The sequence below is a fragment of the Oncorhynchus kisutch genome, linkage group LG3 (genome assembly GCF_002021735.2).
Source record: "Oncorhynchus kisutch isolate 150728-3 linkage group LG3, Okis_V2, whole genome shotgun sequence".
Lineage (NCBI taxonomy): Eukaryota > Metazoa > Chordata > Actinopteri > Salmoniformes > Salmonidae > Oncorhynchus > Oncorhynchus kisutch.
In genome coordinates, this window is record NC_034176.2 from 25,631,585 (window position 1) to 25,647,728 (window position 16,144).

The window sequence follows — 16,144 nt, forward strand, 5'->3', positions numbered from 1 at the left end:
CTGTTTAATGTAGTGAATCTGTTATTCAATGCATTTCTATGGCCAAATAATGTTTCATCAAATTACATTTTTTAAAATATTTTTTTGTGATACTTCGAGGTGTCTTAAAATACCAAATTAAATAGCAAAATTATCCCTGGTATGACAATCTTAAAACAATTCCAAATAGCTTAGTAGAACCCCCAGCCCCAGCTTAGACAGGGCTTAGAAACTTGTCAGATTTAATTTGCCCTAACAAAAAAATGTATCAACACCTAAACAAATGTCCATTTAATTAATAATCATCACAATAATTCACATTTCCTCTTGCTGCAGGATTATTTTCCTGAAATTCTAAAGTGGTCTAATTAAGATCCTACGTGTGTACGTTGTAAGAGAACCAGCAGAGGGCATATTTCTCCTTGACTGCAGTTCATTTTTGTTCACTTGTGAATTCAGATTCCTAGTCCTTTATTGTCCCCAAATTTGTCACAATAATACACAAGAACAGTGAAACACAACAGCAGCTTCTCACAAAAACATAGTGCCTTCAGAAAGTATTCATAACCCTCGACTTATTCCACATTTAGTTGTTACAGCCTGAATTCAAAATTGATTAAATTACTTTTTTCTCTCACCAATCTACACACAACAACCAATAATGACAAAGTGACATGTTTTTAGAAATGCATGCAAAGTTATTGAAAATGAAATACAGAAATATCATTTCCATAAGTATTCACACCCCCGAGTCAATACTTTGTAGAAGCACCTTTGGAAGTGATTACAGCAGTAAGTCTCTAAGAACTGGATTGTGCAACATTTGCCCATTATTCTTTTAAAAATTCTTCAAGCTCAGTCAAATTGGTTGTTGATCATTGCTGGACAACCATTTTCAGGTCTTGCCATAGATTTTCAAGTAGATTTAAGTCAAAACTGTAACTCGGCCACTCAGGAACATTCACTGTCTTCATGGTAAGCAACTCCAGTGTAGATTTGATCTTGTGTTTTAGGTTATTGTCCTGCTGAAAGGTGAATTCATCTCCCAGTGGAGATGGAAAGCAGACAGAACCAGGTTTTCCTCTAGGATGTTGCCTCTGCTTAGCTCCATTCTATTTTTTTTTTCCTGAAAAACTCCCCAGTCTTTAACTATTACAAGCATATCCATAACATGATGCAGCCACCACTATGCTTGAACATATAGAGTGGTAATTAGTCATGTGTCGTATTGGATTTGCCTCAAACATAACACTTTCTGTTAAGGAAAAAAAGTGAATTGCTTTGCCACATTTTTTTCAGTATTACTTTAGTACCATGTTGCAAACAGGATGCATGTTTTGGAATATTTTTATTCTGTACATGCTTCCTTCTTTTCACTCTGTCAATTAGGTTAGTATTATGGAGTAACTACAATGTTGTTGATCCATCCTCAGTTTTCTCCTATCACAGCTATTCAACTCTGTAACTGGTTTTAACTGGTTTCCTTCCTCTCCGGCAACTGAGTTAGGAAGGACACCTGTATCTTTACAGCAGTGACTGGGTGTATTGATACACATTCCAAAGTGTAATGAATAACTTCACAATGCGTAAAGGGATGTTCAATGTCTGTTTTTTTTTTATTTTTTTTACCCATCTACAATAGGTGCCCTTTGAGAGGCATTGGAAAACCCTGGTCTTTGTTGTTTAATCTGTGTTTGAAATGCACCGCTCAACTGAGGGACATTACAATTATCTGTATATGTGGGGTACAGAGATGAGGTAATCGTTCAAAAATAATGTTAAACACTATTATTGCACACAGAGTGAGTCCATGCAACTTATTATGTGACTTGTTAAGGAAAGTTGTACTTCTGAACTTATTAAGCCTTGCCATAACAAAGGGGTTGAATAGTTATTGACTCAAGACATTCAGCTTTTCATTTTTCATTAATTTGTAGACAAAAAAACATTATTTCTCTTTGACCTTATGGGGTATTTTGTGTAGGCCAGTGACCCCAAAAATCTCAATTGAATCCATTTTAAATTCAGGCTGTAACCTAGCAAAATGTGGAAAAAGTCGTAAGGATCTCCAGGAGGAGGGGGGTGAAGACCACAACCTCATGACCCAGGGCTTTATGTGCACCATCCTCTACAGACGGACAGGTCCTCTGGTTGGGAGACAGATCTATAGGTTTAGTGTGGAGGGTCTGGTGATTGGCAGATTTGACTACAGCAATAATAACAACCGGGTCACTAGCATGCAGGCCATGATCAATGAAACTTCTCTTCCCATTGACCTTTACCATTATGTTGACGTGTCTGGAAGGATTGAACAGTTTGGGAAATTCAGTTTCATGAACTATTACCTGATTCAAGTGATCACACATCATGAAGCACAGTAAGATATTTAATAACAACAGACAAGTGATGGAGGTCCAGTATGAGATCCTGAAGTCTAGTGCAGTATGACAAAAGGGGTCTCATCATTATCTGTGAGATCAGGATCAGTGTAGGCTTGGGGGAGGAGCTATAGGAGTATGGGCTCATTGTAATGGTTTAAATGGAACGGTATCAAACATATGGAAACCACGTTTGACTCTGTTCCATTTATTCCATTTCAGCCACTACAATAAGCACGTCCTCCAATAGCTCATCCCACCAGCCTCCGCTGATCAGGACCGGTGTGGATAACATCACACGCTACTCATACAAGTATGATGCTAATAGTCAGCTTATAGTTACGACCTCAACTGCAACATTAATTGACTGATTCATGGCAACAGTGCTATGACTTACAAGACCGCATGACAAGACTCTGAGATATTCAGTACGAAATGGATGAAGATGGCTTCCTTCGCCTGCGGGACAATGTCATGTTTGATTACTGCTCCAACTGACAGTGTCGGAGAGGAGTATTCACTACCGCTATAACGGCCTAGGCAGGACCCGTGACGGCCCGCAGCTTCAGTTCTTCTATGCTGGCCTGACCAAACCTACCAGGGTGACCGACATGTTCAACCACTCCAGCTCTGAGATCACTTCCCTCTACTTTGACCTGTAGGGACACCACCTCATCGTCATGGACCTAAGCAGCGGGGAGGAATGCTACGTAGCCTGTGATAACTCTGGCACGCCACTGGCCATCTTCAGTAGCCAAGGACACATTGTCAAGGAGATGCTCTACACCACTTACAGAGACAATTACCAAGACTAAAACTCTCCTTTTAGCTGATCATCGGGTTCCTCGGCGGTCTCTATGACCCGCTAACCAATCTGGTGCACCTGGGGAGGAGGGACTATGTATGATGTGGTGGCTGGGAGGTGAACCACTCCCAACCATAACCTGTGGATGGAGCTCAGCATCAACCCCAAGCTTTTCAACCTCTACTCCTTCAACAACAGCTACGCTACAGATATTAGCAGTTGGTTGCAACTGTTTGGGTTTCAGCTCCACAATGTTGTCCCTGGTTATCCCAAGCCGGAGGTGGAGAGCATGGAGCAAACCTACGCAATGATTAGGACTCAAACCAAGACACAAGACTGGGACCCTAGTAAGGTTCTGCTGGGTATCCAGTGTGAGTTGCCGAAACACCTGAAGAACTTAATCACTCTGGACCGGCTGCCTATGAGTAAGGTGAGTGGTCAGCTGGGGGCGTGGCATGGCCGGAGGCCCCGCTTCTCTGCCATCTCCTCTATCTTTAGTAAGGACGTCAAGTTTGCCATCAGAGATGATGTCGTCATCTCATCATTGGGGTTGCTAGCGAGGACAGCCTTTGTGTGTCAGTAGTCCTAAACCACGCAGTCTACCTGTCAGGCCTGCACTTCATTGGTGGGCGTTCTGGATACTCACTACTTCATTAAGCCTGACCCGCTGGAGGGGGACCTAGGAGTGGTCGGCCACACCGTAGTGGGTCGCGTTCTGGACAACGGCGCCAACATGACCCTGTCCCAGATGATGACTGTGGTGGGAGCTTCGCTGACATCCAGATGCAAAACAGGACTCACTTCAACATCCACTACGGTGTCACAGAGGAGGAGAAGGAACATGTGCTGGAGGAGGCCCGGCACAGAGCGGTGGAGCAGTCCTGGGTCATACAGCACAGGAGGCTGGAGGAAGGAGAGAAGGGCTCCAGGCTCTCGACACAAAGGGGATGGTTTCCATGTGTTTGATGCCATTCCATTTACTCCGCTACAGCAGCTTCCACTGAACAATGTTGTGATTTGCTCTCATTTCAGTTTATACAGTACATGTCTCTCTGTGATCTGTGAAATTGTAGTGACAGCTACTGTCTTTTTTTGTGACGACAAGACTCACTGGCATCTGGGATTTTGCTTCTTCCTGCTTATTTGACATTCTGGTGGTACAATGGAATAGATTGTGTGAGTTTAGACAAATGAAATTGTATATAGCAAGTGCTTAATTCATCTCGTTAATCCGATCAATAGACTTGATCGCTGGAGTTACACAGAGCAACGGGAAAAAGTATTCAAGCTGAACCTATACAGTATCATTGTTTTTTAACAAATTGCTTATTGTAAAGTATGTCATGTATTATCTGGGTGAAGCTCCTTCCATCTCATAAAGTATTATTTGTATAATTTATTTACTGGACTAGAATGTGGAGTTTGCAGGGCAGACTATAGTGGCCTACACAAAGTGCTAAACCATTGTGTAAATGCTGCAAATAGCTCATCATATTGCAATTCACAGGTATTACATTCATTGTACCTTAATTATCCTGATGCCATTACAAGGCTGTCCTTACCAGTCCCTGTTCAGTTAGACAGATGTGTATCCGAGCTAGCAAGTCAATTGGCAGACAGTACAGAAGTCAGACAGTACAGAAGTCTCACTGAGTAATCCGAAAGTCATGAATTAGTTGTAAGAATCAATGGTTTTCATGGTACAAAAAGGTGATAAGCTTGTAAAAAATGTCCAAATCAAATGTTATAACGAGTGTAGCAAAATGTTTTTGCTTCTAGTTCTGACAGTGCAGCAATATCTAACAAGTAATATCTAACAATTCCACAACAAATACCTAATACACACAAATCTAAGTAAAGGAATGGAATAAGATTATATAAAAATATGGATTGGCAATGACAGAGCGGCATAGGCTAAGAAGCAATAGATAATATAGAATACAGTATATACATATGAGATGAGTAATGCAAGATATGTAAACATTATTAAAGTGACTAGTGCTCCATGTATTAAAGTGGCCAATGATTTCAAGTCTGTATGTAGGCAGCACACTCTCTGTGTCAGTGATGGCTGTTTAACAGTCTGATGGCCTTGAAATAGAAGCTGTTTTTCAGTCTCGGTCCCAGCTTTGATGCACCTGTACTGACCTCGCCTTCTGAATGGTAGCGGGGTGAACAGGCAGTGGCTTGGGTGGTTGTTGTCCTTGATCTTTTTGGCCTTCCTGTGACATCGGGCGCTGTAGGTGTCATGGACGGCAGGTAGTTAGCCCCCCGTGATCCGTTGTGCAGACCGCACCACCCTCTGAAGAGCCCTGCGGTTGTGGGCGGTGCAGTTGCCGTACCAGGTGGTGATACAGCCCGACAGGATACTCTCAATTGTGCATCTGTAAAAGTTTGAAGGTTGTAGGTGCTAAGCCTAATTTTCTTCAGCCTCCTGAGGTTGAAGTGGCGCTGTTGCGCCTTCTTCACCACACTGTCTGTGTGGGTGGACCATTTTGTAGGACAGGGCACACTTAAAGTTTATCAAGTGGGTAGAAGTATAGACTAATAATCAGGAGCGGGAAGTCAGAGCAAGGTGAAAAGCAGACAGGATGACAAATTCACAGTGGGTGTCTTATAAGAGCCTGAGTGTATACTAGTTACAGGTCAAATGTAGTAGATGTGGAGGAGGATTTTTTCAAAGAGAAATGCACACAGAGAGAGTAGCTGTTTCCCACAGATAAAATTGACTGGAAACAGCAATGTTTCAATATTTGTATGTATTTGGTCTGTGCTTAATTTACTACAACAAAGTCACATTGTGTTACAGCATTAGTCATTCCCATTCCTATGTGAAACGTTTGTAAGTGCTGCTGTATGCCTCTCTCTAGTATTCCACAGAAATGATCTGAGGAAATTCGATGTGCATAAGAGTACACCGTCTTCACAACAGCTAAAATATTTTCCATGTAGCCCCAGTTAAACAAGCCGTCCTTTGAAACCTCTAAGAATCCTCCTTATTTCCTAAGACAGACTTTCATGTATGGGAATGAACTTGAAGTATTTAGTATTTCATTTATTTTGGATTAGACTATGACATGTTTGGATCCGAATAAGTTTATAAGGTAAAAATGTATTCTCGTCATTCACCCTCACGCGTTTCCCATACGCACAATTTGGTTGTATTTTTGTCATTGGGATGTGTATGGTTTGTGTGCTGACATTTGTTGTCTACGCTTTCATACGTAAATGAAACATTTAGCACTGTGGAAAAGGCTGAACCAAAAGCATGAAGTGCTGTTGGACGGAGCCAAACACCATATATTCAGTATCACTTTAATACTGTCCAGTTCATCACAAATATAATTATTTGAAACCTTATGTTGTTTTTTACTTTCATTCTCATTGGGTTGTATTGCAAAAAGGAATTGTATAAAACATAGGCTATATGGTATACTAGGTCATGCTTTACTTGACACCCAGCATCATAATACATTATGACACGGTCATAATCATGTCATAACAGCTGACAAAACTTGTCATAACGTGACATAATTGCATTATTTTATGTTTTTTTTTTTTACCTTTATTTAGGCAAGTTGAGAACAAGTTCTCATTCACAACTGCGACCTGGCCAAGATAAAGCAAAGCAGTTCGACACATACAACAACACAGAGTTACACATGGAGTAGAACAAACATACAGTCAATAATACAGTAGAAAAATAAGTCTATATACAATGATATGGCACCTACATAAGTGTCAAAAGTTCTATATCATCATTTTTTTTGACCTGATATTATTGTAATTGTGTACACATCGATGTCAGACATGCAGCTTACCCCAATGCTCTGTTGCTGATGACTGAGATGAATGCAGGAACAGATTTCAGGAGCAGGACAAGACACCCTCTTTTTGACTGATGACTGATATAAGGGTGTGTACGAGATAGGCCTATCTGGCTTGTATGATTATGATGGTCATAATGTTTCATGACAGTGTCAAAGTGTACTTTCTTAGTCCAAGTAAAGTGACACAGGATGTTATAATGCTTCATGACATAAAGTGTATTTTCTGCAAGTTATTTAAAATATGATGAAAACAACATGACTGTAAAGCATTCATTACATCAAAACAAAGGATTTAAGAGAGATTTTCAAATGAAAGTTAACTTCTTGGTAGGGAAAATTCTAATTTGAATAAATGTGGGTTTTGACACTAATGTAGGTGTCATAACCAGCCATAAAATAATGCAATATATATCACAACCGATGTAAATTTATGGGTCATGACAGTTATGGCCATGTTATGTCAGCTGTTATGACACATGACATAGTTATGATCGTGTGGTAACGTGTTATGACACTGGGTGTCAAGTAAAGTATTACCGAATACGGTATAACATATTTTGGGTAAATTAATTGATAGTACTCCCTATAATTGTTAATGCTCTGCCCATTGGTCATATTGACGATATTCTCTTAGTTGGGTAAATGAGTCTGAGAGCGAAGAGGGTGTGATTGCTAATATACATTTCTGTTTTACGGGATACTGTGTACTCTGATGGTATCAAAACGCTTGACTGCATTTTCTACTCTGGACTTTGGACTATGTCTTTTCTGTGAGTGCTCCAGGAAGTGGATGTAAATAATGGGAAGTTAATATTTTGGGTGTGGAAAGTTCATGTTCAAAACAAGTTTATTTTTATTTGGTATTATTCCATGCTGTATCTGAACGTTCTGTTTGTGTGTGTGTGTGTAACCAGGAGAGAGCCTTCGGGTAACACATGTAGCCAGAGGTCTGGACTCAGAGGGGGTTCTCCTAATGGACATTGTTATCAATGGCTTTGTCCCTCCAACATTATCAACCTCCCATCTCAATCTGCAGGTGTGTAATGACTAACACTCTCATCCTAAAGCCAGCTCAAGTCCCTGACCGTGACTAACCATGACACTCTATCTCTAATATGATGATTGCTTTGTGTCCTGGAGGAGTTTGATGAGTCATACGTGCAGACGGCACCAGGACAGCTGTACTCGTGGTCGTCCCAGGCACATCAGAGAGCAGGCGGTCCCATGGTGCTGCGCTGTAACCACTCCATCATCTACGAGGGCCGAGAGGAGCGCCAGGGGCCCCTGTTACAGCTGCTTAAGGTGTCCCAGATGAGTGGCATCTACAGCATATTCACTCTCAGCCTGGACTTCCAGATGACAGCCTCACTACTCCTACCAGGTCAGTGCAAACACAAGACAGACAAACACAAGACTTTAAACTGATGTACTGTAGCAAACATGTTGCATTTTTGTCATTGTAGTTGTTTAAATGTAAGTTGCAATTGAATCGGTTCATAGACTTAAGGTGGTGCTCTGTATTTTTAGATGGTGATGGAGAAACATGTCCGGAAGGTTTTGTCCTGGATACAGCCTCTTACTGTGCTGGTATGTTTTTGTATACTTTTGCCTTCTGTGATTTAAAATAAAAAATAAGCTAAAAAACAACAACAATGTATACAGTAGAAAATTGTTGAAATTAAAATAATCCAAATACCCTTTTTGGATTGACCAATCATATTTTGTATTGCAGTGTAATTATAATGTATTACAACAATACAATTACAAAGTATTACAATACAATGAACTCATGCAGAAAATCGTAATAAACTGTAACTGTTGAATCGTTAGATGAGGATGAATGTGCTGCAGAATCGCCCTGCTCTCATTCCTGCAACAATGTGATGGGTGGCTTTTCCTGTGCCTGTCCCTCTGGCTTCACCATCTCTCCAAAGACCAACACATGCCAAGGTCAGCCACAGGAAACACTCTCACTGAATGCTGCACACTTTATCACACCATTTTATGTCTCCTATTTAGATACGTAATTACATTAGGTGATCTGTCTGTATATGGCTCTGGTATCATGTTGATTGGTAAGCTGTATTTAGAAGGCAATCTATTGTGACAGATAGAAAAACACAAATATTTACATTCATTTAAATAGTCAGGTAGCTAGTGCACACAATATCTGGTTCTGAGATTATCTGAACTGATGGTATCGCTGTGAATGTATAAGCACTGTTATTGTAGACACTTCAAATTTGTGGTACCTCTCTGCAGATATTGATGAATGTGCCCAGGCTTCCCACATGTGCCACTACAACCAGCAGTGTGTGAACACGGTTGGCACGTACCGCTGCCAGGCTAAATGTGGCCCAGGGTTCAAGCCCAGCGCCATGGGAACCAGCTGTGAAGGCAAGTCTATTCGCAAAAACAAATGAAAAGTTTATTTAGGATTTTATTTCCGCCGCTCATCACCTGTATAAGGCATATTAGTAACAGAGGTAGGGCTGTGGTGTGAGTTTCAGATGTGGATGAGTGCCAGGAGTCGTCTCTCTCCCCGTGTCAACAGCAGTGTCTGAACACCCTGGGCTCCTTCCGCTGTGTCTGCAACCCTGGCTACCAGCTCTCTGGGCACCGATGTCTAGGTCAGTGGCCCCTGCGGCTCACTGATGATATTTTCAACAGATTCAAATGTTTCACACCAGGAAGCAGTAAACTGTAAGTTATGGAAGCAGTTAACTTATGGAATCTCAAACTCCTTTATGCTTGTTTGTAAACAGACATCAACGAGTGCAGCAGGAATGTGTGCCCAGCTCACCAGCAGTGCCGCAACACAGAGGGAGGCTACCAGTGTTTCGACAGCTGCCCAGCTGGCATGAGAATGGGAGAGAATGGGGCCTGTGTGGGTATGATGCCATTCATAATTAATGTGTCTGTTACTCTGACTGTTGTTGCATGCAGGTACAGCTTTGTGCCATGAGAATGATGACCCTCACATTAAGCCCTGTGTTTACCAACGTTTTGTCTCACAGATGTGGACGAGTGCCAGGATGGGAGCCACATGTGCCGCTACAGCCAGATGTGTCAGAACACTATTGGGGGGTATGGCTGTGTCTGCCCCAGAGGTTATCGGTCCCAGGGGGTGGGCCGTCCATGCCTGGGTAAGACACTTCATTTTGGCATAGTCATGTTTTACTCCACAACACAATATGCTACTGTCTAATAAAATGTGGTTCTAAGTAGTGTCTGAGTCTTGTTTTGCCTTTCAGACGTTGATGAGTGCCTACAGACGCCGAGTCCCTGTGCCCACCAGTGCCGTAACGTGCCAGGCAGCTTCCGGTGCCTCTGCCCACCAGGCACTGTGTTACTGGGGGATGGGCGCTCCTGTGCTGGCCTAGAGAGAGGACAGGCCTTCTCCAATGGTACCCGCATCAGGGAAAGACTGCGCCCACAGCTGGTGTCATCGCTCGGTAGGCCCATCCTCTCACGGCATCATGGGGTATCCCGCATCACCAGACAGAGCTGCCCCATAGGCTACACCAACCGAGATGGCACATGTGTCGGTGAGTGTTGCTCCCCCTAAAGTAGAAGTCCCTTTGGAAGCATTTCCCCACATAAAGATGTTGTTATTAAATAACCCAAACCACCAAGGGCACTTTGGTTCTGTCATCTAATTGGCATCTGTTTTTTGTGGACAAGATGGAGAAGAAGTTTCTCATTTTCCTTGAACGTCTGTAAGCAAAGGCCGCAAGCCAGGGACTTTAATCTGATACCACCGGTGCTTACCTCATCATGTCATTGATCTCTGTACAGATGTGGATGAGTGCTTGCTGAGGAAGCCGTGCCAACATGAGTGCCGAAACACAATAGGCAGTTTCCAGTGCCTCTGTCCTACAGGCTACCAGCTCTTACCCAACGGCAGGAGCTGTAAAGGTATGGAGAAAATACACATAACCACCCATCACAACTGGCTTTACATTGCCACGAACATACACAGGTACTGAGTTTCCTTTCTGATGCTTGCAGACATTGATGAGTGTGCAGTACAAGGCATTCAGTGTGGACACAACCAGATGTGCTTCAACACTCGTGGAGGACATCAGTGTCTGGACACGCCCTGCCCTGCATCCTATCAGAAAGGAGGGAGCCCAGGGTAAGGGGCCTGTTGCAATGTGTGGCTAGTTAGACCGATTGTTTCCTGGGTATTTTTGTAATATTGTAGTTACCGTAGTTACTTATCACACAACCATAGTCATGTTTTGTGTAGTTAGCTATGTATGTAATAAGTCACTGACCATTGATGCCACAAAACCATGAATTGGTTGTTGTGTACAGTATTTATGTATTGTATGTGTCACTGAACTTTAGAGCCAGCTGGCAACAGCATCGTTACCTCTGGAAGTGTAACAGTTGACTCTTCTTTCACCATGGCAGGACGTGCTACAGACCCTGCTCTTGGGACTGTGCCTCTGGAGGTTCCCCTCTGCTACTGCAGTACAAGCTGCTGACCCTCCCCCTCGGCATCCTAGCCAATCACAACGTGGTGCGCCTGTCGGCCTTCTCTGAGGCGGGGGTGTTGCAGGAGAGAACATCCTTCACCATCCTGGAGCAGGGCAGTGAGGGGGATCCGGGGGCAGGGGGCCAGCTATTTGGCATCAGGGATGAGGCAGGCAGGGGCATCATCTTCACCCTACGGCCCCTGCAGAGACCAGGCCTGGTGCGTCTGAGGGTGCAGGCCACCACCCACTCCACACAGGGCCGCATCACATACCAGAGCATCTTCATCATCTACATCTCCATCTCTAGATACCCCTACTGAGCCCCCCCCCCCCCAGCTAGAACGTGGAACTGACTGTGTTTTCCCCTAAGAGGCCCCTGTCCCCTTCGTCAATCTCTGTAGAATCAGGCTCCCGGCCTGTGAGACCGAGCATGCCAACCAAGCCAAGCCAAGAAAGCACTAATCAAGAGACAAAGCAAACAGTATTATCCCTAAGGATTTCACTGATATTTGTACCCTTATCTGTGGTACAATGTAAACTGTATTGAAATGGATCTTAAACTGTGAGGACATGGTTTAGTCAAAAATCTGTTCTGTTTTGTCTGATTTATCACAATGAACACGCCAAAGATGGTCCTATAGCATTAGAATGGCGTGCAGCTATTTATATTGTGAAAATGCTACAGGTTTGTCAATATTATTTTATCTCGTGTTTTCCTATTCTTTTAAGTCATTGTTGTCACATGAATCAGCTATAAGGTGCTATTCTGAATGTACTGTACTTATGTGTGTTTAAGTTTATGGCCTTAGCTTCATCGAAGCAGTGAGCCATATGGTGCTTGTGTTACAAGAACAAACGGATGAGGAAGCATTTCCTCCCCCGGCCTGGACTAAACCATCTTAAGCAGGAAGTAGAAGACCATTTGAGTTTCATTGCTCTCATTGGACTCTGTGCTGAATGGAGTTGGCCTCCACTAGCAGGGCCACAACATAGATATCAGAGAAAATGTCCCTTTCTGCTTATCACGTTTAGTCTGTAGGCTGTAGTTTTCTGATTTAGCCATTCATCTTTCTAAATGTGTTTCAAAATGTCATGGTTAAAAACCATAGAGGGAGGGAAGCAACAAAGACATCGTGCTGAACAACAACTATTTATTGTTTAACCAAAAGCATACTCAGTGTGCACACACACAACCCCCAAAATGTGAAGAACCACATTCAGTGGGTGTTTGTGAAACAGGGAAAGAGGAAGCAGACGAATATTCATATAAAAGATGCACAATAAAACTTGTGTGAATTAAACATGCTGAACAAACTCAGCAAAATCATGGCTGCAATAGTGCAGTGTACATTTCTTTCGAATTCCGACTGCACCCTCCCTTCTATTAGCTGTATGATGAATTAACCAACATTTCAGTGTCACTGTATACAAATGTAATGCCATCAAATTCATCAAAAAAAGTATATTTTGAAAAATGTGTATTGGCGTTGGTCATTGGTAGTAATGCACGTTAAATATTTTTTAACTGTAAGTCAACCAATGAGAAAATGAAATTAAACTTAGCCATTTATGACACAATTATATTTGGACTGTTTCAGTTACCTGCAGCACGACCTCCAAGGCTGGTCTTTGCTGTTCTGCTGCCCATGACGATACCAACAAATGCCATCCCCTCCACCTATATTCCAGAGGTTGAAGTTAGGTTCAAATGTAGGTTCTGAATGAAAGGTGAAAAGGTATTTTCCATATGTTTAAAATATATATTTTCCAGATATTGAAATCAGGCTCATTTTTGGTTCTGAATGAAAGTTGGAAATAAGTCATTTATAAACAGCTATGTTATGACCGCTGTGTTATAACAGCTATGTTATGACCAAAAACCAATGTCAGTGGATGTGGAAATCAAGGCCGACTTTCTACCCCCCATAAAGACGTCCAAACGGCATCGCAGTTGGTCCGTGCTTACTGAGGGCTACAGTGCTGCATCTGTGGTAAGCCCTCCGTTTGTAAAACACACAAAAAAAGATGTCCAAAAGATGGCAGGCTACACCCCAGTAAGCACGAGGTAACAGGCCGTTGCATTGGCTTTAGTAGTCCTGATTTCTGTGACTAATCAACTTGGCCATTTAAACTCTGAATATCAGCAGGGTTGTGGAGGGGTCACAAAAACGGTAACTATAATCCGTTATGTTACCAGTGAAAACATTGTAATCAGATTACTGATACCTTTGAAAAACTAGATTACTTTGAGGAGGACTTTTAAATTCAGAAAGGATGTTTGCAAAAAAAAGTTCTCGATGACATTCAAATCCAAATTGAAAAAAAGGCGCACTTTTAAATTTGTTCCACCTGAGCGAGTCTGAGCACAAGTCAGAGACCACTATGATGTCACACCAAATGTGTTTGATGGATCGCGGGGGGAAAAAAGCAGGAATATGCTTTTGTAGGCTACAATCCAAGGTATGTCTTCCAATGGTGCGACTGCTGTCGGCATCCAAAGATTATCTAATTTGAATAAACGCTTGGAGGTAAGGATTGCAGTAGCCGTGTAGTTTACGCCGATACGGATATCACGTATTGATATCTACATAGCGCATTGATGTGAATCACACTGCTGCTCTGTCATTTGGCTATTTGCGCCTTACGGATTGTGGTTGTTGTAGATGGCTGTTCACAAATATAAATGTGTATTTGAACCCAATAATGGTTGAATTCAAGAAGTTTAAGCTGCCTATCAATCATTGTTTTTTAAACGAGGGGACAGTCAGTGAAAAATGCGCTCTTGCAACAGCTGCATAGTGTGGATCCAGGCCTATGGAATATAAGTGGGGCTTTTATTGTTCAATCTAATACATGCTGATAAAAACATATAAATCCATAGGCCTAATGGACACATGCTCAAACTTGCACACCTTTAATAGACTTAAAGGGGCAATCTGTATTTGCTACATCCACTTTTGGACTTGATTATTGAAGACTATAATTTATAAATGCCTCATGAGCTTAGTTCAATTGTCACACTCCATGAGAACCCAGAATATAAGCTTGTTTTTCCCCAAGGTTTGTAAACATGTAAACAAACACTGTATAGCCTCATAACATGGTTAAAACAAAAAAAATAAACAATAGGCCTATAGCAAATGAAGCATTTGGCATACATTTTTCACATGTAAATAGCACTTTTCAGTAGTGCTCAAAGCATGCCATTCCACGAGGGCAGCATTTATTTTTAATTCAAATCAATGAGCCCAACCAGTCCTCCATGACAACAAAATCATAAACAACAGCTGGCTAATAAGTCCTTTGCTTTGGGGTTATGCTCAGGTAAAACAGTTTGGCTAATCTATACTTCCATATTTCCAAGTCATATTCTTGAAGATTAAGAGGTATAACATTTATTGGAATGACTGGAATTCTGATACTTTGGTTTTTCATGTAAAGATATAATTTAATAGTACTATTATATGTAGTAGAAAGCGATGGGTTAGAAGAAGCCTAAAATTGAACATCCATGTATGGCCAGCAATGTAAACTTTAACATTGATTTATCCTGCAATAGATGTCGTTCAATTGGTAACACATTTTTGTCTTCTTCTAATGCCTCTTAAGGGGAAAGTAATCTAAAAGTAACTACATGTAATCAGATTACGTTACTGAGTTTGGGTAATCCAAAATGTACTTTTACAGGTAACTAGTAACTGTAATGGATTACATTTAGAAAGTAAACTACTCGACCCTGAATACAAGTATTTGTTCTTAACTGACGTGCCTAGTTAAATAAATAAATAAAAATAAAAATATCAGCTACCCAACATTATCAAGAGTTATTGTGAGCCTATTTGCAGTGTGTTTATACAGAGGGAATTGCAGAAGTATTTAATTTTTTTGCAATGATCAGCTTGTCAGAAATTCACGGATACTAACTTGAAACCACTGATCATGACAATGGGGTGAAACTTCTGGACAACAGTTGTGATTGTCCCTTCCATATTGTCCATTTTACTTTGACCTGTCCTGTTTTTAGGACATGTTGTTTGTTAACATGACAGCTCATGTTTTTATTTGATTGAGGGACATTTATGTTAGGCTTTTTGATCGGAGAAACCTGCATGATGTAAAAAATTTCCATCTCATTACATTTTATATCCAACCTGTATGCTTCAGAAAAGGCCACATGCTCTTTCTACCATATCCGAAATGTGCTACACGGAAAAGGTGTGAATTAAAAGCGAGGGTCGACCTCTGCCTGAGATCAGTTTCATGAAGAAGGATGAAAAAGGTGAGGGTGTTCAATACCAACTGGTATCAAAAGTATAGCTGGTTAACAGTGAGCCTTTCATCAGGCTGCCTGTATTGCTGGCCTTGCCTGCTTTTTAGAAAGTCTGAGCCTTGTTCGGAAGGTGGGTACAGTGACCTGAAGAACATCGATCGTTCAGCTAAATGGCAAACCAAAAGCAGGGAGCATGTAAATGCCCACACCAGATTCAAGCTTCTGGGAAAAAGCTGCATCGATAGAGGACACGACGAGAGGGAATGTTCCGCCAACAAGGGCAACTACAAGGAGCTTGCAGAGGTAATTGCATGTTACGATGCTTTACTTGCTGAACATATCGAACCTTCGACTGTTTTTTCTAGGATGTCGAAAACAATTCTGAATGATTTGATAGC

The 16,144-nt window shown here is 41.8% G+C and overlaps 1 protein-coding gene across 1 annotated transcript in view; it reads left to right on the forward strand.

The window, feature by feature from the left end:
• Positions 1-13,248, forward strand: part of hmcn2 (hemicentin 2) — a 62,220-nt gene extending 48,972 nt beyond the window's left edge. The window contains exons 70-81 of the mRNA XM_020471064.2: positions 7,907-8,028; positions 8,133-8,373; positions 8,520-8,579; positions 8,823-8,942; positions 9,255-9,389; positions 9,503-9,622; positions 9,758-9,883; positions 10,010-10,138; positions 10,247-10,540; positions 10,791-10,910; positions 11,004-11,130; positions 11,412-13,248. Coding sequence (XP_020326653.2) covers positions 7,907-8,028; positions 8,133-8,373; positions 8,520-8,579; positions 8,823-8,942; positions 9,255-9,389; positions 9,503-9,622; positions 9,758-9,883; positions 10,010-10,138; positions 10,247-10,540; positions 10,791-10,910; positions 11,004-11,130; positions 11,412-11,796 — 1,979 coding nt within the window. The 3' untranslated portion in view covers positions 11,797-13,248. The remainder of the gene's footprint in view (positions 1-7,906; positions 8,029-8,132; positions 8,374-8,519; positions 8,580-8,822; positions 8,943-9,254; positions 9,390-9,502; positions 9,623-9,757; positions 9,884-10,009; positions 10,139-10,246; positions 10,541-10,790; positions 10,911-11,003; positions 11,131-11,411) is intronic.
• Positions 13,249-16,144: the final 2,896 nt, after the last annotated feature.